Source organism: Psammomys obesus, unplaced genomic scaffold (assembly GCF_907164565.1).
Source record: "Psammomys obesus unplaced genomic scaffold, mPsaObe1.curated_primary_1811, whole genome shotgun sequence".
NCBI classification, from domain to species: domain Eukaryota; kingdom Metazoa; phylum Chordata; class Mammalia; order Rodentia; family Muridae; genus Psammomys; species Psammomys obesus.
The window spans coordinates 5,187,818-5,215,644 of record NW_026590699.1 but is presented as its reverse complement, the minus strand read 5'-3'; the positions used below and the strand labels follow the sequence as shown (position 1 = coordinate 5,215,644).

At 49.1% G+C, this 27,827-nt stretch overlaps 1 protein-coding gene across 1 annotated transcript in view; it reads right to left on the bottom strand.

Annotated features, from left to right (window-relative positions):
- Window positions 1-21,798: 21,798 nt before the first annotated feature.
- CUNH13orf46 (chromosome unknown C13orf46 homolog) overlaps window positions 21,799-27,827 on the bottom strand; it is a 10,888-nt gene continuing 4,859 nt past the window's right edge. The window contains exons 6-8 of the mRNA XM_055608385.1: window positions 26,422-26,489; window positions 24,488-24,566; window positions 21,799-21,864 (exon numbers count right to left, since the gene is read on the bottom strand). Coding sequence (XP_055464360.1) covers window positions 21,799-21,864; window positions 24,488-24,566; window positions 26,422-26,489 — 213 coding nt within the window. The remainder of the gene's footprint in view (window positions 21,865-24,487; window positions 24,567-26,421; window positions 26,490-27,827) is intronic.

The window sequence follows — 27,827 nt, the reverse complement described above, 5'->3', positions numbered from 1 at the left end:
AAGAAAGCAGGGTGTTTAATGAGTGACGATTGTGACTGTCACCTCAGTGAAAACAAGTACCAAGAAAGCAGGGTGTTTAATGAGTGACGATTGCAGCCGGTGGGCGCCCGTCCTCCTGCTGTGTGTTCTTGCTCTACCCTCTACTGGAGGCGATCTGACCACTGCCCAGACCTTCCTTTTCCCATTCATCCCAAAGACGGCAAGAGCCCACCAAGCCCTTAGCTTTCAGCCTGGTCTCCTCTGACCGTGTGAGGCTTGGGGCAGGGAAAAACCCACAGCTCCACTTGCTGGTAAAGGAAAGTATAAGGCCCGGGGTGGGCCCTACTCAGCCAGAAAATATCAGTTCCTAGAGGCGACCCTTGGTTCCTGCACTGAGCCCTCAGTGGGACAGAGGGGCACGTCTCGCTGTGGGCATGCCTCGTGGCTGTCCCACTGTTGTAGGGTCAGCTCCTCCCCTCCCCCTGGCCTGTCAAAGCCTGTGGGTGCTCTTCAGAGAGCCCTTGCTTCATGGCTGAGGCTTTGCTGTAGAGACTTGCTTATCTCCAGGCTGCCCAGCATTCACCATCACTGGGGAGGGAGGCCGTGCCTTACCCGTGTCCCTGCTAAAGTAAGAGCTGAATGGCTAATTATCACGACTCGGGTTTGTTACCTCTGAGTCTGGCCAGAATTCCCAGGTCCTTGGCCAAGCGCACATCGCCTCCCTGGCACCTGATGGTGCAGGTCCAGCGGGTCTCGGTTGCTGTACCCCTCCGGCTCCCTGAGACCCCAGGGGCCCTTTCCTCTAAGTCTCAAGCATGCATGCCCAGATCCCCGAGAAGGGCTGTCTCTCTCCGTGTGAGTGATGCGACCTCAGACCCATTTCTTCGGGTGAAGGAATGTGCTGCAGACTCCGTGGCAGCCTGAAAAGTCCAAGGAGATTCCTGGAAGAGAGACTTAGATCCATTAGCTCCAAGCATAGCCAGGCTGTTTAAAAGAAAAGCGGGATTTTTTGTTTTGTTTTTCCTTGGAAGTGACGGTTATTTATCTTGTCAACTCCAGAACACGTGAGGCACAGGGTTCTGGCCTGACCACCGCTGAGCCTGAGATTCTGTTGTCTGGGAAGACAACTGCATTCCTGAGGTGTGAGGCCGTCAAGAGCGATGTTTTTATGGGCTCTGTGGAGGAGCTGAGGCCAGGAAGAATGTTCTTGCGGGTACGGCCTGGTCTGCCAGGAGTGGGCTGGAGCAGCTTACACTGGGACCTCGGCCCCGCACAGGGGAACAGCTTTGCCCACGGCCTCCTCAGCTCATAGACTAGCTGGAGCCTCCCTGGATCCTGAATGTGAGCCAGCTCATGGATGGACAAAGGGAGGGGATGCAGCCCAGGAGTCAGGGAGAAGGACGAGGACTCCTGAGAGGAGGACAGAGCCTGGGGCGGTGTCTTTAATGCCCGTTCTCCACACCCCTGGGTGATTTCACCGAGGCTGGTGGAAGTGAGCCCACAGCAGGCTAGAAGGCTCTCCACCCTCAGTTTCCCTATCTGTGGATATGAAAAGAACATCCATCTCAAGTGCAAACACACAGATGTGTTCCTGGCATGGAAGCATCATTCTTTCCTCTGTTCTCTGTTTCTTGCAGGTGAGTTTGCTTCCTCTTCCAAGGGTTTCACACCCTCTGTGCCCACGAAGACCTGTTTCCAATCTTGTTGACGCTGGTTGTGTTGACATCAAGTACTCTGTTCCGGTCACTGTGTCCCCCTGACTGGCCCAGTGTGGGCCTTACTGTGCTCTTGCTTAGGCAGAAACTCAGAGCTTAAGGCTTTGGAGGCTGGGCCTTAAGCCAAGGCCAGAGGGAGCCAAGGCCTGGCTGTCCTAGCCAGAACCCACAGGATCTAAGTAGCCGGCACTCAGCCAGCAGAGGAGTTAGTTCTATCTGCCACGGCCTTGAGGAGAAGCTCCTGTCCTGCACATGCAGCCATCCACTGTCTTACCCTCCATCGCTTCCAGATGCGTTGGGTGTTGGGAAATGAGGACTGTTAGATCTTGGGGTCTGAGTGGTGGTAAAAGGCTCGGGGGATGTGCTGTTCCCCTGGATGTACACTGTAGCCCAGGGCTATCGGACTTCCACAAGTGACAAGGCATCATCATGGCCAACCATTCAAGTCCTGGTGCAGACCACCGGGTCCCCCACTATCTCAGGATGGTTGTTTTAGACAGAGATCCCTGCCCCGTGCTCATGTGCAGCTTGGTGAGCTGGGGGATGGGGGTGGGGAATGGAAGACATGGTGCGATTGTTATGGGGCCCTGCTTGCTGGAGTGCCCTGGCTTGGTCGTATCCTGCCTTTGTTTCTCAACCTATTGGCAGAGGGTGGACACGTGGGGGTTGAGGCTTCGCTGTGCATTGCAGCTTATTGAGAGCTACGGTGTGCCAGTATGGGGTAAAGCACAAGTGCAGGCATGCGGTGCCACTCATGATGACTCTACTCTAAATGTCGGCTGCACCCCAAGGGCCCCCATACCCAGTCCCAATGACACTGCCAAGGCATCTTTCCATGTCACCGGAGCTTTCTAGCATTCTGACTTTCTCTTTGGGTAGCTGAGTGGTGTACAGCTCCAGAAGCTCTTTCTTCCTTGCCCCCTGCATTGCTGGCTCTCTAATAAATAATTGATTGGTTCTGAGATAGCCCTGGGGCCATCCTGCATGTCCCCCACACGGGGGCCAGTGTGCGTGGTCCCTGTTCCTATGGTCATGCTAGACTTACAAGTACAGAATGTTGGGCCCCTGTGGAGTCCTGGGCCCAGAAGGTGGTGCTCTGCTCTGATGCCACATCTGTTGGGCTTCAGCCAGCGAGGCTGCCATGTGACACTGCCTCCTTGCCTGATAAAGTGTGAGATGAGGGCAGGAAACCTCCACAGGAATCTGGAGGACAGCCCAGGCTCAGGAGCAGAGGTCCTGAGCTCCTGCTTCCACCCCATGGGCCATTCTCAGGTGTGTCACTGGCCTTGAGTTGGCTGGCTGCCAGACCTCTGTAAGATTACACGAAGCATGAAAAGCCCACCTCTCAAATAAGGCAGGTGAGTGAGAAGAGCTGTTTCTAAGTAATTTTTTTTTTTTTTAAATTTCCAGCATGATGTTTAAGAGGACCTGGAATGCCCTAGCCTCAATGTCAAGATGCCCGTGTTTGGGGGCTCAGTGTCCCTGGATGTCCTTTGGGTCCTTGTCTGACTACAAAAGTCTGAGAACTTACCTTCCTCTTGGATTGCAGTGGTGCTGGATATTCGGGATGCTATTTACTATCAGGGACCTGAGCTTGGCTACAAGGTGGAACCCACTAAGGGCCACTGTAAAGGGGGTGGGAGAGAGGGTGGCTGTGGCTGTAAGCCCAACAGCAGGCTGTAACCATGAAGATGATGTCTCCCTCGGGGCAGTGAGCACACACCAGTTAGCAGGCTGCAGCAGCAGAAGCAGAGGGTTCCTGGGCATGGGCTGGCTGGTGGGGGTACTTGGGAAAGTGGGCAGTAGCTTTCACGTGCTGGTGCATGCATTTACCCACCGTGTCTAAGATGTCCTCACACAGCTGACAGGCTCCCCTGATAGAGATGCAGATGTGGTCAGACTCCAGGTTTCCTCTGGGCCTTCTCAGAGGCAAACTTGACTCCTGGCTCATCCTGGGCTCCTCAGCCTGTTCTAGACGGTGAGATTAAACGAAACCGCAGCACTCTCCATTTGTCTGGCTTGACATTGTGTGCATGAAGTTCTCAGGGGTCCCTGGAACGGTTTCCAGCGGGTGGAGGTAACATTTGCATTTCCCTTCTGCAGTTTGTCAGCTCTTGGAATAGTTTGGTGAGACAAGATGTGGCCTTGAATCCATGGAGTGATGTGATAAAAGAAAGAACTGAGGGAGTGGGTGCCTGGCTCACGGGGGGGGGGGTCCTCTGGCTGCAGAGCACACCGCTGCGACAGACTTTGAAGCGATGGCCACTTGCTCTTATTTCCGTTCTTTCCACAGGTGATGCAAATAGTACAGAAGCGCATGCTTAGCAGACTACAGTTTAGGAGCCTCATTAGTCCTGCGTTTAAACACGCCTAAGTACCACAGTTCCTCAGAGAGCCATGGCGTCTTGTGACGATGCTCTTCCGCTTGCTGACCTCAGCGCTCCTCATTAGAATTTGTGCCATTTCTATCTCTGTTCACGTATTTTTGGCACGCAGTGGAACATCTGTACCTAAAGTGTATCAAAGGGTCATGTAAGTTTTACTCATGGGTACACAGTCACAGCGAAGCCCCTGAATGCACTGGTTGCCCCAAAACTTTCTCCCTTCCTCCCCACTCTCCCTCGGTAACATTTGTCTTTCTAGCATTGAATTTTACAGGCCCTGGAATCTGATGTAAGTGGGAAAACACTTTTATTCTCCATTATTAGTTTATGCAGCATAATTCTTTTGAGTTTCCATGTTTTCTGAGTCTCTTATAATTTGTTTATCTCTTATCCTTTTGAAGGGCATCTAGGTTGCTTCTGGATTGAGCAATCACAGACAGATGAGCTGTTAGAAACATTTGTATTCCAATCAGTTGCATAAACACAGACAAAAGAAGTATGCAGATTGGAGAAGAGTTAAGAAACTGGCAAGGCATTCTGCATTGGTTTTTATTGCTTTATGTGCTGGCCAGCTCTCTCTGAAAGCTATGCTCCATATCACGACCAGCCCTCAGAGTGGCCATCCTAATGGGTTTTAGGTCTACCTTAAACTTATTTTAATTGTCATCCACACAGACCCTATATCTCCTGAGCTCCTCTGCAGCCTTCAAGTATGGTCATGGAGTATAAATCCATAATTGATCATTTCAGGAATATTATGTGATACAATATGTGACTGGGTTAGCCTCAGCATGATTCTCTCAGGGTTCCGAGTCACGGCCTAGGTCCTTTTATTATCGGGGCGTCCTTTGCCGTGGGTGTGCTGCCCACCTGTGGAGCCAATTCCACCTGGTTCAGTTATAAAAATAGCATTTCCGGGACCATGTCAATAAAGCCTCATTTCCTGAGGATTGATGCCTGAACTGCAGTCACTAGGTCATAAAGTAAGTGCATATTGATTTATGTGCAATGGCCAGCCAGCCAGAATGTATCAGGACGGGGCCCCAAATAGTGGAAAACATCTCACAACTTTTCTTTAAAAGTCATTTACAAACAAGTAAGTCACATATAGCTGGTAGATTATTTTTCTCTTCTCTCTCTCCTTCCCCCTCCTTCCCTTTTCCATCCCTCTCTCCTGTCTTTTGATAAGTTCCCCTGATGTTGTATAGTTTGGCCTCTTACTTGAGATTCTCTCATTACCTGACTTCTGAGTAATTAGAATTACAGGCATATCACCAGGCTTGTTTTCTTGGTAAACTAACTTTCAATAGGGTGCAGAAATAATTTATGTGGAAAAAAAGTCTTTCCAACAGTTGGATTCAGATTTACTTTTAAAACCCTGGCCTTTATCTAACACAGCATATACAGAGAAAACTCAAAGTGGATTATTAAGCAAAATACAAATTCTCAAGCTATATAAATTATGTAAGGAAACATAGAATAAAGCCTTTTACTTGGGTGAAGATTTCTAGAGCTGAAACCCATGAATATCAGTTGTATTTCATTACAACTGAAAACTGCTCTTCAGAAATCCAGAAATAAAAAGAAAAAAAAAAAAGAAAAGAAAAGGCTCATCCCAGCATGGAAGCAAAGCACCAGCACAGACACCCTTTAAAATCATAGCAGAACGATCAAGGAACTCCTGTTTGTTTGTTCAGATTTGTGCAGATGCTCATGTAGGAAGACGCACGGGTGGTGAGGATGCTCAGAAAGAGGCATGTGCCGCCACCAACACCAATAGAGCCGTCTGATTAAGCAGGGCTCATAGCCCTAAGGCTGGGCCGTGGCAACAGGTCTTCACACACAAATTGCTTTGGAAAACTAGCTATAACCTACGGGGTTAAACACAACTGCTTGACTCCCAGTACTTCAACACCTGCATGACTGCCGCAGAGGAACAAACCCTTGTTAATACCAGGATGTGTACAAGACGCTCTGCCTGTGATAGTATCATGTACCCCCAAATGGCCACCGTTGGTAATCTCTGCACAAATGGTAGTATATAGTTCAAGGCAGGGCCAGGCAATGTAAAGAAGTTAGATGATGTGTGCACTCTCATGAAAGAGCCTCCGAATCTCTGTGGTGCACACGAGAAGCCAGACCATGAGAGGCCACAGCTAAGGCTCTTCTCATGCCAGATTCCCAACCTTCGAGTCCTTCATGGAGACCCCGGATAGAAGCCAGCCTCTGGGGCGGGGTAGAGAGAGGGGTCACAGCAGGAGAGAATGAATTAAACTATGTTTATGACAAGAAAGCTTCTGCGCAAGGCTCACAGACCAGAGAAGACTACAGTGGAGACCTTAAATGAAGCTGTGTGTAGACTCTGGAAGTCGGAGATCAAGAGAGACCAGTCCACCTGAGTCAGCCATTTTAAGGAGGCGCCATCTACCTGACTAAGCAAGAAAAGCAACTGTGGAACCACCTCTCCTAGTCTGTTCTGTGTTCTCAGCCCTCGAAGCCCTGTTGACAGGAAACTTCTGTTTGCTAGAAGTAGGCACCATGGCCGGAGCCACAGAGCAGAGCCCATGGTATCTTTAAACTACACTTGCTATAGTTTTGTCTGCGACAGTAGTGACAGAGTATCCAAAGCCACACAATTGTGCACATCTAATGTACATATAGTTGGTAGTACTTTAATTCTCAATCATGTCATAAAAATCCCAGCACTTAAAAAAATTAGACCAGCTATTTCCAAGGCACTTCTTCTGTCCATTTCTGTTTCTTGTAGGTTCATCTGGGGAGGCCAGCATACCTCCTCATCTGCCCAAAGCTGGTGTCACACCTGTCAAACGTGTGGCCTGTCCTCCACAATTTCTGCCAGTTGGATTAATTTGGTGGTAAGCTAGCTTCCTTCCTTCCTTCCTTCCTTCCTTCCTTCCTTCCTTCCTTCCTTCCTTCCTTCCTTCCTTCCTTCCTTCCTTCCCCCCTTCCTCCCCCACCCTCCCACCCTACCACTCTGTAGCTCAAGCACACCTGGAACGCATTATGTAGTCTATGCTGGCCTCAAACTTGGGGTGAGCCTCTTCTTTCAGTTGCTGATGTACTCATGGAGCCTGATGATGCAGAGAAGGGAGAGCCTGGCCTTTGTTTTGGACCCCAAGAGAGTGCAACCCTGGTGAGTTTCTCTGTGGTTGGGACACTTTGAGCCTTCCTTTTAGTTCAGGGCTCTTTTGAGCCATTGCTCGCTTTGACTCATCTTGTTCGATTTGAATTGTCTTGATGACTGTCATTTGGTGACTATTTTTGTCTTTGGTTCATCCTGAGCTGCCTGGGCTCTGTTAATTATTTGGGCATTGTAATGTTTATGTAACAGGCTTTTTCAATTTGAAAGTTTTTTTCTTTTTTAAACAAATTTGGAGTTGTGTCACACTCTTAGGCTATCTGCCATGATAGGAAAAATTAAATTGTGTTGGTCTTTGGGGCTCAGTTGAGCCATAGGAGTTCCACTGAACCTTTGAGTTGTGAAAACAATGGTTTTGAGAGGATCTCTGTATAACTATGGAAAATATTAGTTCTGTCCTGCCTTGGTGTACATAGGAAGGTTTCAGGTGGGCTTTGGCGTCACTAGACCTCTTTATTTGTTCCTCTCTCCTGTGTAATCATATTGACCAGCTCTCTTCTTGCTTTTGTTATCACTTGTTCTTAGGTTGGCGTTCGGAGGATGGATGGCTGATGCTAACTTGTGAGCAAAGCTAGCATCCAGGCTGTGACTCTACCCACCATGATAGCATGGTGGAACATCACTGGGGGCATCCTGGCTTTCAGATCTGTCACCACCTCCTAGAAGTTACACCCTCTTCAGTCTCCAGGAAGGCCCTCTGTTTTGTTTTTGATGAAATCCATGCCCCAACTGGCATTGTGCATCTGCCAGACTTTGACTCCTCCATGGACCTACTGGCTTACAGAAGTGGAAACCAGCTCTGAAAAGCCATTTTAAGGGTAAAGTACACCAGGCAGAGAGGCCTTTGGCCCTGGCTATTGTTTCTTTTTCTCGTGAGCAACTTGGCTGTGGCCTGCTTGACCAAAAATGCTTGGGCTCTCTACCCCCTGCTGTGAGAGGTTGGCCTGGGGATCCAGAGTTGGGCAGCTGCACGAGGCTTGGCTGTGCTTGGGCCCAGGGAGTCTGCCAGCCCCTTAGCCCCTTCTCTCAGTGCAGTTCAAATTGTCTCTCTGAGGACCCACAGAGCCAAGTCTTTTCCCGCACTGGAGCCATGCTGGATGCTGCTGGCAACAGCACATCAGGCTCCCTTGTCTCCATGGCAATGAGTGTTTGGGTAAACCGTGTCCAAGCCCTCCAGCTGGCAGGATGGGAGCTCTCTCCTGGAAGCCTTCATGTTTACATACTCTTGCTTCCCTCTGCTCCTGGTCACCAGCCTGCAGCCCCAAGCTGAGCAGCGGAGTCTCCTGTAGCCCGTGTGGGAAGTACTCGGCCACCAGGTGCCTGCTTCAAAACAACTATGATTGGGCATGACGCCTCACGCCTGTAACCGTAGTGTATCGAGGAAACGGTAAACAGAAAGATCCGAAGTTCAGGGCTGGCCTAGGCTCAATCTCCATCTGAACACACACGAATTATACACAGATACCATACACTACACACAACACACACATGCCACACACACATACCATCCCTCTCCCCACAGATACTGCATACACATACCACCCACACTCACCCCCCTCAATACCCCCTCCCCCCACTTCTATAAATCACAGCAAGCCCTCTGTCCTGTGATGTGGGTACCAGCCAGCGAAACACTGGCTTAGAGCCTGGAATCGGGCAGCACTGAGCTGCTAATGATAAGGACGACTCCATCAGACTCATGGTCCTGTAGTGTTAGACAGAACACGCATGCGTACCACACTCATTGTCATGGTTTGACTGAGAACGGCACATAGCTAAACGCTTAGTCAGCAGATAGTAGAACCATTTGGGAAGGATTAGAAGGGTTGGCTTTGTTGGAGAAGGTGTGCCATTGGGAGTGGCTTTGAGATTTCAAAAGCCCATGCCAGGCCCAGTCTTGCTCATTTTCTACCTCTTTCCTCTCTCTCTCTCTCTCTGACTGCTATCTGTGGGTAAAGATATAAAGCCCCCAGCTACTGCTCCAGCACCTGTCTGCTTCCTCTACCCTATGATATTCATAGATTAACCCTCTCAAACAGGAAGCAAGTAATTTTTTTTTTTTTCTAAAAGGAGTTGCCTTGGTCATAGTGTCCAGAGTGAGAAAAACAGGCATTGATTAGGAGCCAAAAAATATGTGGTAATGACTCAGCCCGGTATGGGGTTTGAAGACAGCTACCAGAGTCCGGCCCCCTTGCTGTGAGGAAGCCTTCACAGTTTGAAGCGTGCTAAGCTCGACTCTGCACCCTGTATTCAAGGTCTGTCTTCCGGGTCTCAGCCTCCTGTGTCAGGCCAGGTGTGCCGCACTGGCTAACAAGATACAGCTCACGCTGAGCCTAGTGAGGGCTCGTGATACTTCTTTTTCTTTGCTCTCCTATTTTGGCTCCCATGTATTCCAAACAGATCTCAAACTCCTGAGCCTCTTGTCTCCACTTCCCAAGTGCTGAGATTTCAGACCTGTGCCCACTATTCAGTTAAGCACTGATGGGGTGCAGCTTATTTGTGAATTCTGTCTCATAAGTCAGCCACTTCTGCTTGAATGTTTGTGATACTCCATGGAGCTTAGGGCCGAGGGTTCTAGTAGCTGACATTTGTCCTCAGAATCACTAAAGGGCAGGAAAGAGGACTGACTGCTCATGAGCAGGCTAAACCTGCATAGAAAGTAAAGATATACCTACAAGCAACACTAAATTAAATCAGGCTTTATACACACACACACACACACACACACACACACACACACACAAACGTTCTCAAGTGTGTATGTGTGTGCATTTAAAAATAAAATGTCCTACATTTGTGGCAGGAGCATGCGATAAATTCGAGAAGGAGCAGAAAGGAAGTAAACACAGTTTTTTTTTTTTTTTTTTTTTAGATTATTATTTATTATGCATACAGTGTTCTGCCTATACTCCAAAAGAGGGCACCAGATCTCACTATAGGTGGTTGTGGCTCATGTGGTTGCTGGGAATTGAACTCAGGACCTCTAGAAGAGCAGCCAGAGCTCTTAACCTCTGAGCCATCACTCCAGCCCCAGCAAACGCAGTTCTTACATATGAAATTCTCAAACGTTATAAAAGTATTTAAAAGGGAACACAAAGTTGTGAAGGGAGGAGAAGAGGCAGGGTGGCTCTCGAAGGAGTTAGGGCGAAGACTGGGGTTAAATATGATCAAAATATATTGTACGAAATTCTCAAAAAGAAAAAAAAGAGTAGTAGTAAAAACCTTTTAAAAACAGATTTTAACAGAACTAAGTATGGGGGATTAATAGACGTCTCCTGGGTGAAGGGCACAGGCCACTCATGTGTGCCTGGGAGCATCTCAAGATGGATGCCAAAGAGTGGCTGAGAAGATCGTAGCTCTCTGGCAGGATCACAGCTGACAGGAAGCCTGAAATCAGGAAGGCTGCCCTGGAAGCTAAGACGTGTTTTACTGTAAACAGAAGTTTATCGTCTTGTTTGTGAAATTCCCAGAAAATATCTGTGAAAAGGACTAAGGTCATACTCAGAGAGCCGCACAGGTCTTAAGTACTGTTTGCTGGTATTTTGACGTTCTTTTTCCAAAATCCCCCTTTGAAAAGGCAGTCTTCACAGCAAGTGCTGCGCTGGGGTTCCTGACGCTAGCTTGGTGAGAGGCTTGAATGAAACTCCAGAGTGAGGGGTTCCTTTTCTTCCCATGTACCCCGAAGGGTCTCTTCTGCCCTCCCTCATCTAGTACGTGCCCAAACCTCCTGTCCCCTGGGCTCCAGCTCAATCTAGTTCCTCCTGCTTGCCAGGCTCATTCAAGTCTGTCCATTTGTCTGGCTCAATCCTGTGTCTCTGTGCCCTCCAGCAGGTCTCGAGTTGGGCTCACTAACAGCTTACCTAACCCGCTGCAGTGTCTGACCTTGAGTGTGTCCATTCCCTGTGTCTGCCACCTTCAGTGAGCCTCTTTAAACTGTGTCCTATTTAACCCTTTTTATACACCCGTGACCTACATGTATGCCTTACTATATGGGTGCTTACATGTGTGACTTACTCTGTGATGTGTGTGCCTACATATATGTCTTACAGTGTGACATATGTGTGCCTACATATGCCTTACTGTGCGATACATGTGAGAATTAGTATTGTTAATTAAGATTGGAATAAAATTTCCTTTGATTGCCAATAGCCACGGTACCAAGGGTAGTCAGAATTACTCGGTGTGATGGTTAAATGCCATTGAGCTCTAGAATGACCTAGGATACAGGTCTCTGAGCATAGCTGTGGGGGCTATCTTATGTTAATCAAGATGGTGGCACCATTGCCTCGCTTTGATCCTGCACAGTTGAAGTGTGTTACATCAATAGGGTTACTATTGATGTGAGGAGACACCATCACCGAAAGCAAGCTAGGGAAGAAAGGGTTTATTTGGCTTACACATCACTGTTTATCATCAAAGGAAGTCAGAGCAGGAACTCAAACAGGGCAGGAGCCTTGAGGAGACAGGAGCTGATGCAGAGGCCATAGAGGGTGCTGCTTACTGGCTTGCCCAGCCTGCTTTTTTATAGAACTCAGGGCCACCAGGCAAGGGGGAGCATCACCCACAGTGGGCTGAGCCCTCCCCCATCAATTACTATTTAAGAAAATGCCAGATTTTATGAAGGCATTTTCTCAATTGAGTCTCCTTCCTTTCCAGTTGACTCTAGCTTATGTCATTGACATAAAACTAGCTAGCCTTGACTCCTCGTCAGCTCAACACACAAATACATCAGTAAGCCACAACCTTTCCTTTCTTATTCATCTCTAAGACTTCACATTCATATGAACATCACAATATAAAATCTTCCAAATTTTAAAAGTCCCACGGTCTTTAAAATTCTAACACTTATAAGTTCAGTCCTGCCCCAACTCCAGCAGAAACTCCCTGAAGACCCACGGGCCACTCCTGCCAGGAAAGCAGGAAGGCTGACGTAGACCTTCACCTCACCTTTGGTTTCTCCAGATCCAATGACATAGTCCCATCCCCAGATCTGTAGCAGAACACCTGCTGTGGTCTGCCTTTCCACTATAACCCCATCTCCAGTGGATCATGAAGATCTCCTCCTCTAATCTTCCCCCCCAATACATCCCATTATCCCAGCCTCCAGCACCAGCAGCCTTTCCCTGGGAATACACCAGCTGAGCAGACCAAGAAAACAGGCAAGCTAACCGAAGACCTTCACCACTTCCTTCTCCGCCTCCAGACCCAAGCCCTAGTTCATCCCTGGCTTTGCAACAGAACAGCTGCCGCAGCCCCCCACCCCCACCCCTGGGTGCCACATCTCCTGCAGATCCCACAGATCTGACCTCCTTCCCCTGACTCGTTGCTTTATTCCAGCTCCTAATTCCAGCAGGCACCTCCTGCTCACCATGAGGTCAGCTGACTGCAGATCTTCACCTCTCCTTCTCTTCCTCTAGATCCAATCCCCAGCCTCATCCTGAGCTCTATAGTAGGCCTTCTGGAGGAACTCCATTTCACTCTTTGCCCCCATTCCAAGGAGACTGAATAAGCAGATCCTGGTGAGATACTCTGATTTCCTCCCTCCTGTGAGCAGCCTCAAACCCTGGCCTATCCCCATCCAAAGTGTCAGCTCCTAATACCCAGAAATACATTTTACTTCGAACCCCCAGTGGCCATGCCTATCAGATCCATGGAAAATTTTCTACCAGGCAACACACAGCCACCACATTCCCCTAAAAAACAAAGAGGAAACAGAAACCAAGAAACAAAACACTCACCCGACAAAGACAAAACTAGGTGTCAGCGCCTAGAACTATAATCCTCCCAACCCTAGATGCTGCCTAGACATCAGCAAAAAACCACAACCAATAACAAGGACAAAAAGCCTTCACAAGAGACAAGCAATCCTACCACAACAGGCCATCGGTACTCCATCATAGCTGAAACACAAGAAAAAGACCTGAAAACAGCCATCACAAAGAAGAAATAAGTAAATCCTTTAAAGAAATCCGTGACCTCATAAGCAGTGGAAGGAAATGAATAAACTGTTCAATACCTGAAAATAGAAACACAATTAACAAAGAAAACCCAAACTGAGGGAATTCTGGAAATGGAAATTTAGGAATTCCAACAGGAGTTACAGAGGCAAGCTTCACTAACAGAACAGAAGAGATAGAAGAGAGAAGCTGATGACAACATGATGGAAGAAATGGACACATCACTCAAAGATAAAGTTACATACGAAACATCCAGGAAACTTGGAACATTATGAAAAGAACAAATATAATAATAATAGGAAGAGAAGTAGAAGGAAAAAGCCTAGATCAAAGGCCCAGAAAATATTTCCAACAAAATCACAGAAGATTTTTCTAGCCTAAAGAAGGAGATGGTTGCCTAGGTATAAAAAGCAACAGAACACCAAATGGACTGGACCAGTGAGGAAAGTCCCCCTAGGCACACATCAAAACACTAAACATACAGAACAAAGAAAGAATATTAAAAGCTGCAAGGAAACAAGACTGAGTAAAGACAGGCCTACCAGAACCACACCCAAATTCTCAATGAAGACCCGAAAACCCAGAAGAGCCTGGACAGTACTGCAGACTCTTAAGAGACCACACGAGAGCCCAGACTATTGTGCCCAGCAAAACTTTCATTCACCATAGATGCAGACAAAAAAAAAAAAAAAAAAAGACATTCTGCGATAAAACCAAATTTAAGCAATATCTGTCTACAAACACAGCCCTACAGAAGGTAGAAAGGAAACCTCCAACCTAAAGAGGTTAGCCAGACCCCAAAAAACACAAGGAATAGATAACTTTAGACCAACAAAGTCAAAAGAAAGGAAGCACACACACACACACACACACACACACACGCACACGCACACGCACACGCGCACGCACGCACACACCTACCACCACCACCTCCAACAACAAAATAACAGGAATCATTGGTCACGGGTATCTCTTAACAGCAATGGTCTTAATTCTCCAATAAAAAGACATAGAGTAACAGAACAGATGGGAAAACAGGAGCCATCTTTCTGCTGCATACAAGAAATACACCTCAACACCAATCGTAGACATTACCTCAGGGAAAAGGGTAGGAAAGAGATACTCCAAGCAAATGGACCTAAGAAACAAACTGGTGTAGCCATTTTACTATCTAACAAAATAGACTTCGAAGCAAGATTAAGGAGCAGAGATAGAGGAAAACACTATATACTCAAAAGAAAAATCCATCAAGAAGACATTTCAGTTCTTAACATCTATGTCCCAAACACACAAAACACTACTACAGCTTAAATTACATACTGACCCTCATACACTGATAAGAGACTTCTGCGCCCCATTCCCAGCAATATATAGGTCCTCCAGACAAAACAGAAAATGCTGGAGCTGACAGGCATTATAAACCAAATAGACCTAACAAATATTTATGGAGCATTTCACCCAAACACTAAAGAATATACTTTGTCAGGTATGACATGGTTATGGAAGCAGCTGCTTGACACAGTTCTGGCTCTGGAGCACACTCGCCCTGGAGAAAACATCTCTGGATCACCAGTCCACAAATGGCATTGCTTTGTCCTATATGTCTGCCTGCTTTGTTTCTTACTGTGACTCCATCTTTTTCCTCTAATTCAGCCCTAATCAACGCAACTGGTAAGATTTCCAGGGGGACTGGGAGAGAAGAAAATGGCTTAGAAACAACCACTTTGGAGGAAGCATTTCTCTTGGCTGGAAAGGCAGTGAACCCTGAATTATCTGAATAAGAAATTTACTCCATAGAGGCATTTTGTGCGAACTGTTCCCTGAAAAACTTTAGTCAGCTCTTGGATATCAAATGATATCAGGAATTGTTTGAGTTTCCACACTCAGCTCCCAGATTGCTGCAGTCAGAAAGAAATTAGACCCTAGAGAAACTACTGGACTCATATTAACTTCCTTTTCCAGAAAGACTTGGTCCCATGGACATGACTCCGTGGAATAAGACAAGGAGGTTACAGGAGCTTTGTACAGTTTGTGAGGAAGGGGCCAGAGACCCTCTGAAAGATCACTACTACAAAAGATGTTCAGAAAGAGCTCAGAAAGAACTTGCTCAGCTACAAACAGCAGCTGAGAATTAAGAATAGTCCAGTTTGCTTAGCACCTCTTTGTTTTTATACCACTTATTGTAACCACAAGATTTTGCGCAGATGAGCTATGCTGTGGAGGAGGTTTGTCTGAGAAAAGCACTGAGTTAACGATTCAACATGCTTGCTTGCTTGCAATGCAATCCCTGCACCATGTATGTAGAGTAAGCTTGCTATATTCTGTTCTGTGAGCTTGGGGTAGAATCACTGTACCATGAATGTAGAGTACAGCTTGTTATGTTCTGTTTATTCTCATTGGTGGGTCTTTGGGGGGAAAAGCCAATATTCTGGGGAAAGACAAAAAGGGTTTTGATCATGTAGAAAAAATGTATAAGGAAATGATTTAACAATAAAAGACTGGGATTGACTCTCTGTTCTAAGAAAAAGAGAAAGAGAAGAAGAAGAGAAAAAAACGAGCAGAGACCAAAAAGAGTCTCCTGAGAAGAGTCTCTCGAATGAGTCATCTCTCGGCTTGTCCTGCCCACGCCGATCCATTCCTCCCAATCTCGAGACCCACAATTAGATGAGGCTGGTCCCTGACAATACTTTCTTCTCTGCACCTCATGGAACTGTCTCCAAAATTGACCACCTACTCCTACTCAAATCAAGTCTCAACAGATTTTTTAAAAAGAGGAAATACACCTTGCACTCCATCTGACCAGCATGTATTAAAGCTGGATAGCAACAACAGAAACAAAGGAAAGCTTACAAACTCATGGAAACTGAACAACTCTCTCCTGAATGAAAAATGAAAAATTTCTACAGACTTTCTAGAATTGAGTAAAAATGAATACACAACATTCTCAAAGTTATGGGACACAATGAAGATGGTTCTGAGAGGCAAGTTCACAGCACATCAAAAAGATCAGTGTGGAAGAACCAGGGCACGGTCACAAGCAAAGCAAAACCAAACCCCCAGAGTGCAAACAAGTCAATGTCCAATTACCTGGCTTCCAATGTCCAATTATCTTCTGGCTTCCTCCGATGGGCTTAGGTTGCTTCTCCGGCTCTGCCCTCTGCAGCACACATGGCTTCCCTTCTAGGCTTCAGCTGGCTCCGCTCCACTGCTGCTGCTCTTGGTTACCCCACAGTCCTGGCATCTACAAAATGCTGGTGTCTCCTGCAACTGGGCTGCGCTTTCACCAATAGCCTCTCCTAGGCTCGTGGTGCCAAGCCTCAATTTAGCTCGTAACTCTTCACTTCCGGGGCTTTGCTGCTACTGAGGCTGCGCCTTCCCCAATGGCCTATCCTGACCTCTCACTGTGCCAAGCCTCAGCTGCTTCCCATGGCCCCTTCATGCCTTCAAAACCAGAACCACCTGGGTGACTCTTACACTACCAATCTCAGCTGCCAGGGTGAGGTACAGCCTTGGTCATCTCTGGAACACGAATGTGTGTGAATTCTAAAGAAACACTTCCCAGAAGATTTCACCTCAGTGATGCTGGTCTCTTCTAATTTCTGACCAGCGTCTGTGGCCCAGTAAAGCATGGATTTTATTGTTCTAGTCTCTTGTTGATCACAGCTGATTCTTCAGCCCCAGGTAACTAGAACCACAAATTCTTAAAAGTCCTGTTAGTGTTTTTCCTTCCTCTGAAATTTTACAAGCCAGGCCTCCGTCATCTGCACTGCTCCCGACACTTATCTTTTCAGCTCCTACAGTGAAGGAACTGAGGATGGCAGGGGTGGCTCCATTTTGTTTCTCAGGCTCTTATCTTAAGTTGACTGACCTTGGAGTGACTTGATTCCCACCTTTGGATTCCGAGAAGGGCCACATGGCTCTCCACCCTGCAGGTTGTCATGGAAACCACAGAATGTGTAAATAGATAACTAAAATCGGGCCTCCACCCCACAGGTAGTCATAAATGCCACAGAACGTGTTAGTGGGTCCTCTGCTCCACCCAGCAGGCTATCATACAGATGTCTTAGATATCTGTCGGTTTGGCCCGGTGGCTTGGAACAATTAGCCTGCACGTCATCTCGGTTGCTGAACACCACCTCCCGCCCCTGAAAAAAAAACAAAACAAAAACAAAACCAAAACAAAACAAAACAAAAAAACTTACCCTTCTCTGTAACTGCAAGGCTTGGAATTCCCCGCTTGCCATTTTTCCCTTTAAAAACTCTGCCTGCCTGAGACTCGGGGCCTCACTTTCTAACCTGCTAGGTTAGGGAAGATTGGCGGCCCGAGCTTAAGTTTGAATAAAGATCCTTATGTGATTTGCAAAGGACTCGATTCCTAGTGGTCTTTTAGGGTCTCTCAAATCGGGCACAACAACAGAACAGCTCACTGAGTTCAATACTCAATGGCTGTTTTTGCCCAACGCTTCAAAGTCCTTCCATAATCCTCCCCAAAACATCAGTTCTCTCACAGCAAAAACCCACTGTCCTGGTGCCAACTTGTCTTAGAGTTATTGCCACGATGAAACACCATGACCAAAAAGCAAGTTGCAAGAGTAAAGGGTTTATTTGGCTTGCACTTCCAGATCACAGTCAATCATTGAAGGCAATCAGGACAGGAACTCAAGCAGGGACAGAACCTGGAGTAGGAGCTGATGCAGAGGCCATGGAGGGGTGCTGCTTACCGGCTTGCTCGTCAGGGCTTGCTCAGCTGCTTTCTTATGGAACCCAGGACACCAGCTTGGGGGTAGCCCCACCCACAATGGCATTTTCTCAATTGAGTTTCCCTCCTTTTCCAGTGACTCTGCCTTGTGTCAAGCCGCCACAAACTAGCCACCACACCCGAGACTTCATTTTTGGTGCAAATGCAGAGCCAAGATATCTCTGCCTGGTTAGCATTTGAAACCACCTGTCCCTTACCTCTGTGAGCCAGACTCTCACGCCTATAACTCATCAAATTGGCACTCTAGTAGTACAGGAGCATGTTAACATCATAGCCATTAAGCTTCTTTACTGGGACCCAGAGAGGACACCTGAGTCAGCGACCGGACAATGGGATGGTCACCTACGTGACACCTAAGCATCCTGTAGAGGGCAGAGGACAAGAGTGCCTAACAGTCACTGGGGCTTGCCTCATTTGGTCTCCACGGTTGAGAGGGACTACTCAAATTGCCTTGTCTACTTGCTATTCTGGAGCCAGTTCTATATTTTGTTATGTATGGCTTCCAGGTCCTCACCTGCTCAGGCAGCTAAACTCTGCCCAGGAAGTTTGTCTCTGCAGCAGTGACCCCAGCAGACCTCCACCTTGTGTCATATGTAATGTGGGATTTGGGAGTATCTGTAATCAAGATTGAAATGAGGGCTAGAAAGAGGGCTTAGCCTTTAGGAACACATACAGAGGACCCTTGCAGAGGGGCTGAGTTCCGTCGCCAGCGCCCATATCGGCTGGCTCTCCTTACAGCCCCTGCTGTATGTCCATGGTGTTAATCCTAATAAACTTCTTGCCCCAAAGAACATTCTAAGTCAGGGTCCCCCTGAATCGCAAAACGGACTCTTCACTGTGTTCCCAAGCAACCTCATGACAAATGCGGAGTCCAGGGCAACGTCTTTCCTTCCTGGGGGACAGCGCCATCTAGAGTCTGTAACTGGTGGGTTCCATGCCCACTCTTCATTTGCCAGCGGGAGACCAGGGCACCTCCAAGGCCAGACACGTAGTGGCATCCCTATCTGATCACTGGGCTGTGTCCATCATGTCAGCGGCTGTTGGTCCCGTGACACTAATTATATTCTTGACTGCCAATACTTAAGGTGTTTCCCAATCAGAGGCGTGTATGGTTCTGATGTCATGGGTGTCTGAGATGCAGGCTGGGGATTGCGCTTTACAAAGCCAGCTGTGAGACACACCTCTTTTAAATGTAGAAAGGAAAATTACCTTCTCCTGATTACTTGGGAAACCATAAGCCATACCAACTAGATGCTGAGCCAGCCTAACAGGAGAGCCTGAAGGGTCATGGCCTTCTGCATGTCCCCAGAAGGACATTGCAGGGTGGTGAATTCTGGGGTTCTGACTTCCTCCAACTCCTGCCCTTTTCCAGGTCTACCTAGCATTCCAGGTCCCCTTTTGTTTCCTGGAATCTGTGACTGTTCCCACTTCAGGCAGCAAACTTGGCAGCAAACTCGGATGTCAGTAGATTCCTTGCCAGGGAGTCCTCAGAGGACCTGAGTGGGAGGCAAGTTAGGCAGGCTTGGAGGGAGGGAAGCCCAGGGAAGGCTGCAGGCATGTCCCAGCATGCCTGGGCCTGCCCCACAACCTGGTTCCACAGAGCTGCTGACTGGGGACTTTCCCCATGGCTCCCACTCCTGAGGCTCCCTTCTCTTTCCCAGTGACAGACATGGGACCGGGGGGTGGGGGTCAGGGGAGCGCCTAAGCCATCTAGACGCCAGGGGTCTGGTGGGAAACGAAGGTGGAAGGCTGAGCTCACCATCGGACTGACCAGACAGATGTGGAACTGTCTTGTGATAGGCAGCTGACTTCAGCCTTGAGCACTTGGTGTTCATACAGAGCTTACGCCTTCCTACCCACTCTCATACAGCCCTGGGGCTGTGCTGAGCCTGAGCTCTTTGGCTTCAGTCTACTTGAGGCCACAGATAAAAACCTGATGGACATGACTGCTACTGCTAGAAAATGAAATGGTTGAGTGGACGGAGACTACTGGGGGAAGAAAGGGGGTTACCACTTGGGTGGGCTAGGTTTCTTTGGGAGAGGAAACAAGCGTTCTTGAGAGGCCCTTAGAGAACTTAGAGAACTCGGTCTTCCCATCATGGGCACTGAGAGTAGGGATAGGTCCTTCCACAGGACTGGAAGGGAATGAGGGGGACCAGAGCTGAAGTGGGAGGCATCAGCTCAGGAGGAGAGTGGAGCGAGCCTGTGGGTAGCCTGTGAGGGACCAGCGCGCTCTGCCTTCTGTGCTTGAGTGCCTATGACAGCCTCCAACACGCCCGTCTATGGCATTTGGGTCTGAGCTCCTCTCAGAGCCCTCACCATCACTGCTGCACATGCATCGACAGCTCTTCTAAGGAACAGTCTTCCTCAGTGGCCCCAGGACTCTCTCAAACCTCTGCAATATGAGCCCGAGTTCCATCAGGGCCCCGCAGACCACCCTTGACTAACCCTTCTCCTTGGCCTTCCCATCCCAGCTCAGTTTCTCTGTTCTGCAGTAATAGTGGACTCCTGACATTTATGAATCCGATCGGATCTTCCTCTGGGTAGGGGAGGCATCAGACCCTCCCACCCTGTTTCCATGCCTCCTAGTGACCATGGCAACTCCAGAAGCCCATTATCAGATCGAGCTTCTGCCACCCCATCTTCAGCGGACTCAGCATGTCTACCGTGTCTTTGATGAGTCCACGTACTTACAGCCTGAGGTGCACATGTTTGAGGAATTGTTTTGTTTTCGGTTGTGTGTGTGGGGTCACATGGGGAGGTCATTGATGGGGTCACATGGGAAGGTGGCTGAGGTCACATGGGAAAGTTAATGAGGATCTAACATTCCCAAGCATCCTTAGAGAACCAGGTTTCCAGGAAGAGGTGCTAAGGAGGACAGTGGCCCAGGGCCTGAGGGTGCAAGGATGTGGGTACAGGGAGGGCCAGTTCAGAGGTGACCTTGTCCCCTCTCCTCTCCAGCTGCGGCCTGGAGGTTGTCTACGTATGACATTGTAACTCCCGCGATGCGTTCATATTGTGTTGTTTCCTTTAGTGAACAATTAGCTGGAGTTTAAGTTCTGTGATAGAGATGAGGTGGTATGCCTGTTGGTCCTGAAGAGCTGGTTCCTAGGGCTGAAAGCAGAGCAGGCTGGAGAATCTGTGCCACCAGGGGGCGCCATCAGACAGGCGAAAGTGGCTACTGCCTGGTCCTGGTGTTTGCACAAATAAGCCTAGAGGGGCAGCAGCAGTGTGGGTGGAGGATAGAGGAAGAATTGGGGGAAGACTAGCCTAGGTGATGGGAGAGGCTGGTGCAGAGCAGCTCTCACAAGCCCAGCTAACAGAGCACCCTTCCCCCACTGCCTCCACTCCCATCCCCCTGTACCTTCCACTCAACTCCACGAGTTCCCTGCCCTCATACCTTTAGTACACTTGACTAATATTTACCCAAAGACTGATTTTTATGAAACTCTTTGTGGATAAAATTAAAAGGAAAGAGCTCTTAGTCTGTCCCTGTAGGCAGGGCCCATGGGGACACAAACTCAATCCATGTGCTACCCTGTCTCTGGTGCTGAGTGGCACCTAAAAACAATTGTCAGTGACAATGTGGGCTGAAAACTTTAGAGTGAAAAACTCAGGGCCAATGTGACCCCAACTTGTAATATCGGGCCCAGCCCTGAGCAGAGGTCCACATGCCCGCCCTCAGTGACCATCTGCTGGAAGGTGAGGAGTGAAACCATGTTCTCCCTTACCTGTGACTGGCCTTGGATTGGAGGGGGGTCTCTTGCCTTGGGTATCCGCTGGCTGCTGTCACTCTGGTCCTGCCCATGGGGAGGATCACGAAGCCGTTCCAGGCAGTCTTCCCTTAGTCCCCAGATTGCTGTACTAGCGGCTGAGTCAGAGGGGTCCTGTCCTGAGATGACTGGTGGTTCTGCTAAAGCCAAGCCTGTGTCAGTGGCCTGGCTGGGAAGATCAGGCCCACAGAGGATGGCATCCTTATGGCCTGAGTCACCAGGGCTCCTGGCAACCACCAGGCAGTGGGACATGGGACCCTAGAAGCTAGGTTGTTGGTCCTCTCTGAATTCCAGCATCACTTGGATCTGAGGAGCCAGGAGGTCATAAAGGTAGGTATCCTTCAACAGCCTCTGGCCACCTGAAGCAGCAACAAGAAAGGCCCTACCGATGAATGGGTCCGAAGACTTCACTACCCATGGACATGGGGGCACCTTTTGTCTCTCAGGATCCAGGTCTGTTTCATCCTTCTAGTAAAACTGGCTACTGCCAGCTGCTGCCCAAGAGTAACAGCTCCTGCCCTGCTCCTGAGCCATCAGTATATAGGTGATCATGCCCTTCTCCTCGGGTGCTCTGAGCAGCTCCAGCCAGGACCTCTTTCTCCGAGGGGGCCAAATGATGCTAAGAAACCAAGCAGCTCAGAGTGTGCACAGAAGCTGGCACATGGGCAGGAGAGTGAGACCCAGCCCTTAGAACCAAGCCCCCAAGTATTTCTTGAACATGATACCCATCCCTAGACCTGGCAGATGCTGTGACCCTTGACAAAGATACATAGAAGGAGCCACATTGCTGAGATTTAAGCTAAGGTTTCTCCTGTCCAGGTGCCCGGCCTTGGCCAACACAGAACTGTCATGCAGACACAAGTGGACAGGTAGACAGACTCATGCTGATGCCTGTTCCATGGCAAGCATCCAGAAGCTAGGAGGCAGAGGCAGGCGGGTCTCTGAGAGTTCAAGGCCAGCCTGGTCTACAAATCGAGTCCAGGACAGCCACGGCTACACAGAAAAACCCTGTTTTGAAAACAACAATGAAAGGCCAGAAGCCAAGGCTGAGGCCTCTTCTTCCACCCTGACAAAGGGACCAGCCAGCTGGTTGTGCTGAAGTGTCTCTGCGTTACCTTTCTAGTTGGCAGCTGGAGAAGGGGACTGGTCCAAAACCAGACAGTGCCCCATCCCCTGAAAAGTAAATTCTTCAACCTCTAATCCTGAGAGATTGCAGCTTCAGAAATCTGTCCTTCACTACCAAAATGACCTCAGTTCTCATCTGTACTCCATGTGTCCCCACGGGAAGCAGCAGAGACCTGTACATGAGCCTTCTGTGGCCTGTGGCCTCTGACCGCCAGGTGATCTCACCTGCTTCGAGTGCCTGCGTGTATATAAACGTGTACATGAAGCACGCCTACAAGTGACCAGATACATTTACTCTATGTAAGGGAGTGTGTGCACTAGAACGCACACACAAGAGTGAATATGAGTGCACTGCGTATTTATACATATGACTGCACAAGTGTGGGCGTGTGTGTGTGTGTGTGTGTGGTATGTGGGTGAGGGGGAGCTCACATGTATATGAGCATGCGCGTGAGTGCTCTGTGTACATACGAACATTCCTGTGTGAATCTCAGGCATGTTCTCTGGGTGGACTTCAGAAAGCTGGGCCCTCCCTTAGCGTGAGATAGAGCACTTGAGTTACCACTGGTGAGAAGTGCCCACTCTCTGCCTCCTGCTCCCACCTGGCTGCCTGGCTCCCAGGCTGGACCCTGTGCATCAGCTCTGTGTGCTCCCCAAGTTGCTCAGGCGGCCCCTATCTTCCAGTCAAAATGTCTAGATTTTCCAGAGGCCCTGGCACCCTGGCATCTGTCCCTTGGGACCATGATGGTGGTGATCGCCAAGAAAGGAGGTGGCTCTGGCACCCGGCTGGGAAGACAGCTGGCCTGACTGGCACTGTGATAGCCCTTCCCAACTTTCCTGGGCTTGGGGTTTGTTACAGGGGCCAACCCCAAGCATCAAACAACATCTCTGGAGCCATACTGTCTTTGCACATTGAACATGTAACTCCGGTGACAACAAAGCTAGATAAAGTGAGAATATTGAGTTCCTACCCCTGGTGAAGGACCAGCTCTCCCCTGGGCTGGGAGCGCATGGCCTCAGCCAGACCTAAAGGTAGGAGTTCCCATGACGCGGGTGTGGAGTGACCAGGCCCTGTGCCCAGCGACAAGCACAGAGGGTGACCCAGGCTGCTGGATATCCTTGACCTTACCAGGCAGGGACCTTGGCACCCCATGCCTTCCCCCAATCACCATGTTCCACCAGGTATTTTGGGCCTACAGCTGCTTCTAGATGTTTCCAGGAGCTGAGGGTACGGGCTGGGGCGTGGCAGCACCACTCACCATTACTGATGGTTGCCTGTGGAAGACATCGCCACTCTCCTGCCTCTGTCCACATCCCATGGAGGAAGAACACGATGTACAGACATCATTTCACAGGCCTCTGGTAGCCTGTGTGCACACTTGGGTGTGCTCACGCTGCCCCCCCCCCCCAGCTCCCATACCGTCCTCCGGAGCATCCTCAGGCTATATATAGTGGACTAGGGGTCTCTCCATCACAGCACCTCTGGCCTTGCTTTCTCCCAGCTATGGCTAATCTTACAAGATGGAAGTGGGAACCCCAGGGAATTGGCCAGAAGGGCTCTAGACTGAGCCCAACACCCCTGTGCTGCTAGTTGTTCAGAGTCCCACCCTTCCCCGGCCCACAGGCCTTGGGTACCTTCTCCAAAGCATTGGCAGTTTCCTTTGCCTTCTTCCTTGTGGAGTATGGGATGCAGCACACCCAGCTGGTCCTTGTCCTGGAGGCCAAGAACATGAGGAAGTAACAGTGCCCTCCGTGCCCTGTAATGTGCCAGCCTCCTGGGCAGCAGCCCCCAGTGCCCCCAGGGCACCAGCCCCCTGCTATTTCTCTCCAGATTGCTCTCTCAAACCCCACACCTCCCACTATGCAGAGACCCAGGGATGCAGGGCATTTCCCCACAGTCAAACCAGGTTCCATAGCTAGCTGCTTATTTTTGTCTGTTGTGTACCTAAGTCTCTTATTCTCTGGCTAGAGAGACTCCTTAAACACAAGAGACCGAAGGAACCTCGTCTCCCTCCAGGCACCAGAGCTTGGGTGGGGAGAAAGGCAACCTCCATTTGCTCCTCACAGGAGGCAGTGGATCCCACTATGCCGTGAAGGCGATCACCCAGCTTGTGATCAAAGCTCTCCACTGCGCTGTGCTGGGGCTGAAGGTACGTGGCTGGCTCATCCCACTGAGAGGTCCTGAGTCAGGCAGGTAGTCAGGCGAGAGGTACAGAAGAGTGTCCCAGCATCTGCCCCAATCAGATTACATGTCCCTAGTCCCTACCAAGTAACTGACAGTTCTCAGTTCTCTACTGTGGCATTATGGGTTGGAACCCAGACCCAGACGACAGATTTAACTGTCCAGTCTAAGATAAGAATAAAGCCACCCAGCCTAGTCAGTGCCTGTGGCCATAGCCACCCGAGAACTGTGAGAAAAAGAGTCACTTGGAAATGTCTGGACTAGGGAGTATGACAATCTTGGTAAAAGTTGAGGTGGTCACCTGTGATGGCCTGGTCACGGAGGTCAGTCAGGGGCACCCCCTAGTGAGCGCGAACAAAACGTCACTAAATTCCTTCCCCTTTGACATATGAGCTTGGAGCAAAGGTTGTAATGGCCGTAAAGGATTCGTCAACTGCCCACCAAGTCGAGAGCTAAGCAGGGTGTTAACACTGCAACTGTGTGACCAAAGAACAGCGAGTATGGGTGGCTTATGGTCCAGAAGGCGCCTGCCACCCTGCACAAACCCGGCCTGTGCCTGAGGGTGACATCCAGGATTGTGAGGCCCAGCAGGGTGTGTTGGTTCGGGGTAAGATCCAGTGTGTAAGGTAGGATCGGGGTGGTTCAAAAACCCTCCCTTCTCTGTGCTATTCTGCACATCAGTTCCTGGAAGACTGCATGTCGGTTTTACAAATCCAAGAGAAATATTATTCTGAAAATCTAAGTACATAAGCCAAAACACTAACAGAGACATTAATTTCTGAGAGGTGGGAATTTGAGTAACTGCTATTTTGATCTTTGCTTTTCTCTGTATTTGTTAGAAATGATGTAAAAGAGATCCATGGGCCAGAGGCAGGTGTCTCCCTGGATCCCAATACCCTTCTTTGTGCCTCTGGACCTCAGGAAGTCTCGAAGCTTTGCTGGCCCACCCAGGGTTACGAGTCTCAGTACCAGCGTGCAAAACGTTGTAGGTGTAAACCCAGCATGGGAAGCTGTCCTTTCCCTTATGGCATCCATGTGTGCAGGGCCCTCCTAACCCAGCTTGCCATAGCTAGGCTCCATGCTGGAGACCCCAACCCATCCTTTCTGTTTCCTGGTCATTGTGCTGACTGGAGGGATGAAGAGCCACGGTTTGGTGGTGGAGTAAGAAGCGGTACCTGGTAAATTCGTTCCCAAGCTCTGGGAAAGTTTACCATGTGGTTCCTTGTCCCTCAGTCCTTCTGGTCCCCCATAGTCACTTGCCTTATGCCTGGCTCAGGGAATGGAGGGAAGGCAGGAGGGGCAGCACTGCCACCATAGGAGTTTGTGGGGGGATGCCACTCTGGATAGACACTCCATCCCAGGAGTCCCCCCCCCAAGCAGTACTCACTCGTCTTCTGACAAGTCCCCTGTGTCCTTCGGGGCGCTCTTCTCTTCTCTCACAGCACAGGTGATTACCTGTGGGGGATGGAACAGCAACCTAGGGGACCTACCTAAGGGACAGACAGGGACAAAGGGGGCCAGTCTGCTTTGACCCTGAATGTCTTCCTTCCAGACAGTGCTCTGTTGAGTGGGGTGTCCATTGAGGGACCCTGGCTCCCTCTGTGAGCCTCCAAGGATCCCAGGACTAGCTGGGGAGCCCTGGACCCTTGGTCTAGCTCTGCTACAGGATGACCCTTCTGGAGTCCTTAGAACTCAGGGCCTGCTAATTAGCCTCATAGAAATTTAATGATCAGTGTTTTTTTTTTTTTGTTTGTTTGTTTGTTTGTTTGTTTTGAACACATTGTGTGATTCAGAAGCTGCAGGTATGACAGGTGTAATCTGGAGAGTAACCAACACTCAGACACCCCATAAACTTGTCAACAGAGACCATCAGGAAATATTAAAAAAGACACCTGCTAATTACAGCACAGAATGGAAGGAAGAGCCCCAAATAACTACGATGGTGATGTGATAAGGATGTTGATGGTGATGATGACAAAGATGGCGATTACGTGGTGCTGATGAATTACATGGTGCTGTTGATGGCAGCGGTGTTGGTGATGATGGTATGACAGTGATGGTGATAACAGTGGTGGTGACAGTGGTATTGAGGATGGAAATATGATGGTGATAGATGTCATAATAGTGGCAATTGTGACGGTTGTAATAATGTTGGTGGTAATGATGGCCATCACCAGTGCTGGTGATGGTGGTGATGAGGGGCATGGTAAAGATAGTGGTTTTGTGGTAATGGTGGTGATATTGGTGATAATTCCAAGGTCACTGTTTTGAGAGCTTCAGGAAACAACCCTGAAGTGTGGGTACTATGGTGTCCATTCCATGATGGAACAACTCAAGTACAAGAGGTTCACGAGTATTTTGAGTAGTTTCCGACAAAGCCATACCATCTCCCATTCTCTCAGCCTCCAAGTGTGCCATCTCCTCCCACAGCATGATTCCTTCAGAAGCTCTGGGTACCAGAGGGCCCAGGATGGGTGTTGAAGGAAAGAGAGACAGAGAGAGAGACAAAGACACACAGCGAGAGACAGAGGAGAAAGGCACAAAGACAGAGAGACAGACAGAGACAGAGAGAGGCAAAAACAGACAGAGACAGAGGCAGAGACAAAGACAAAGAGATAGAGACAGAGATACAGAGACAGAGATACAGAGACAGAGTGGAGGACATACAGAGACAGAGAGACAGAGACAGAGACAGACAGAGGCAGAGATAGAGAGACAGACAGAGACAGAAAGACACACACACAGAGACAAAGACAGACAGACAGACACACACACACACACACACACACACAC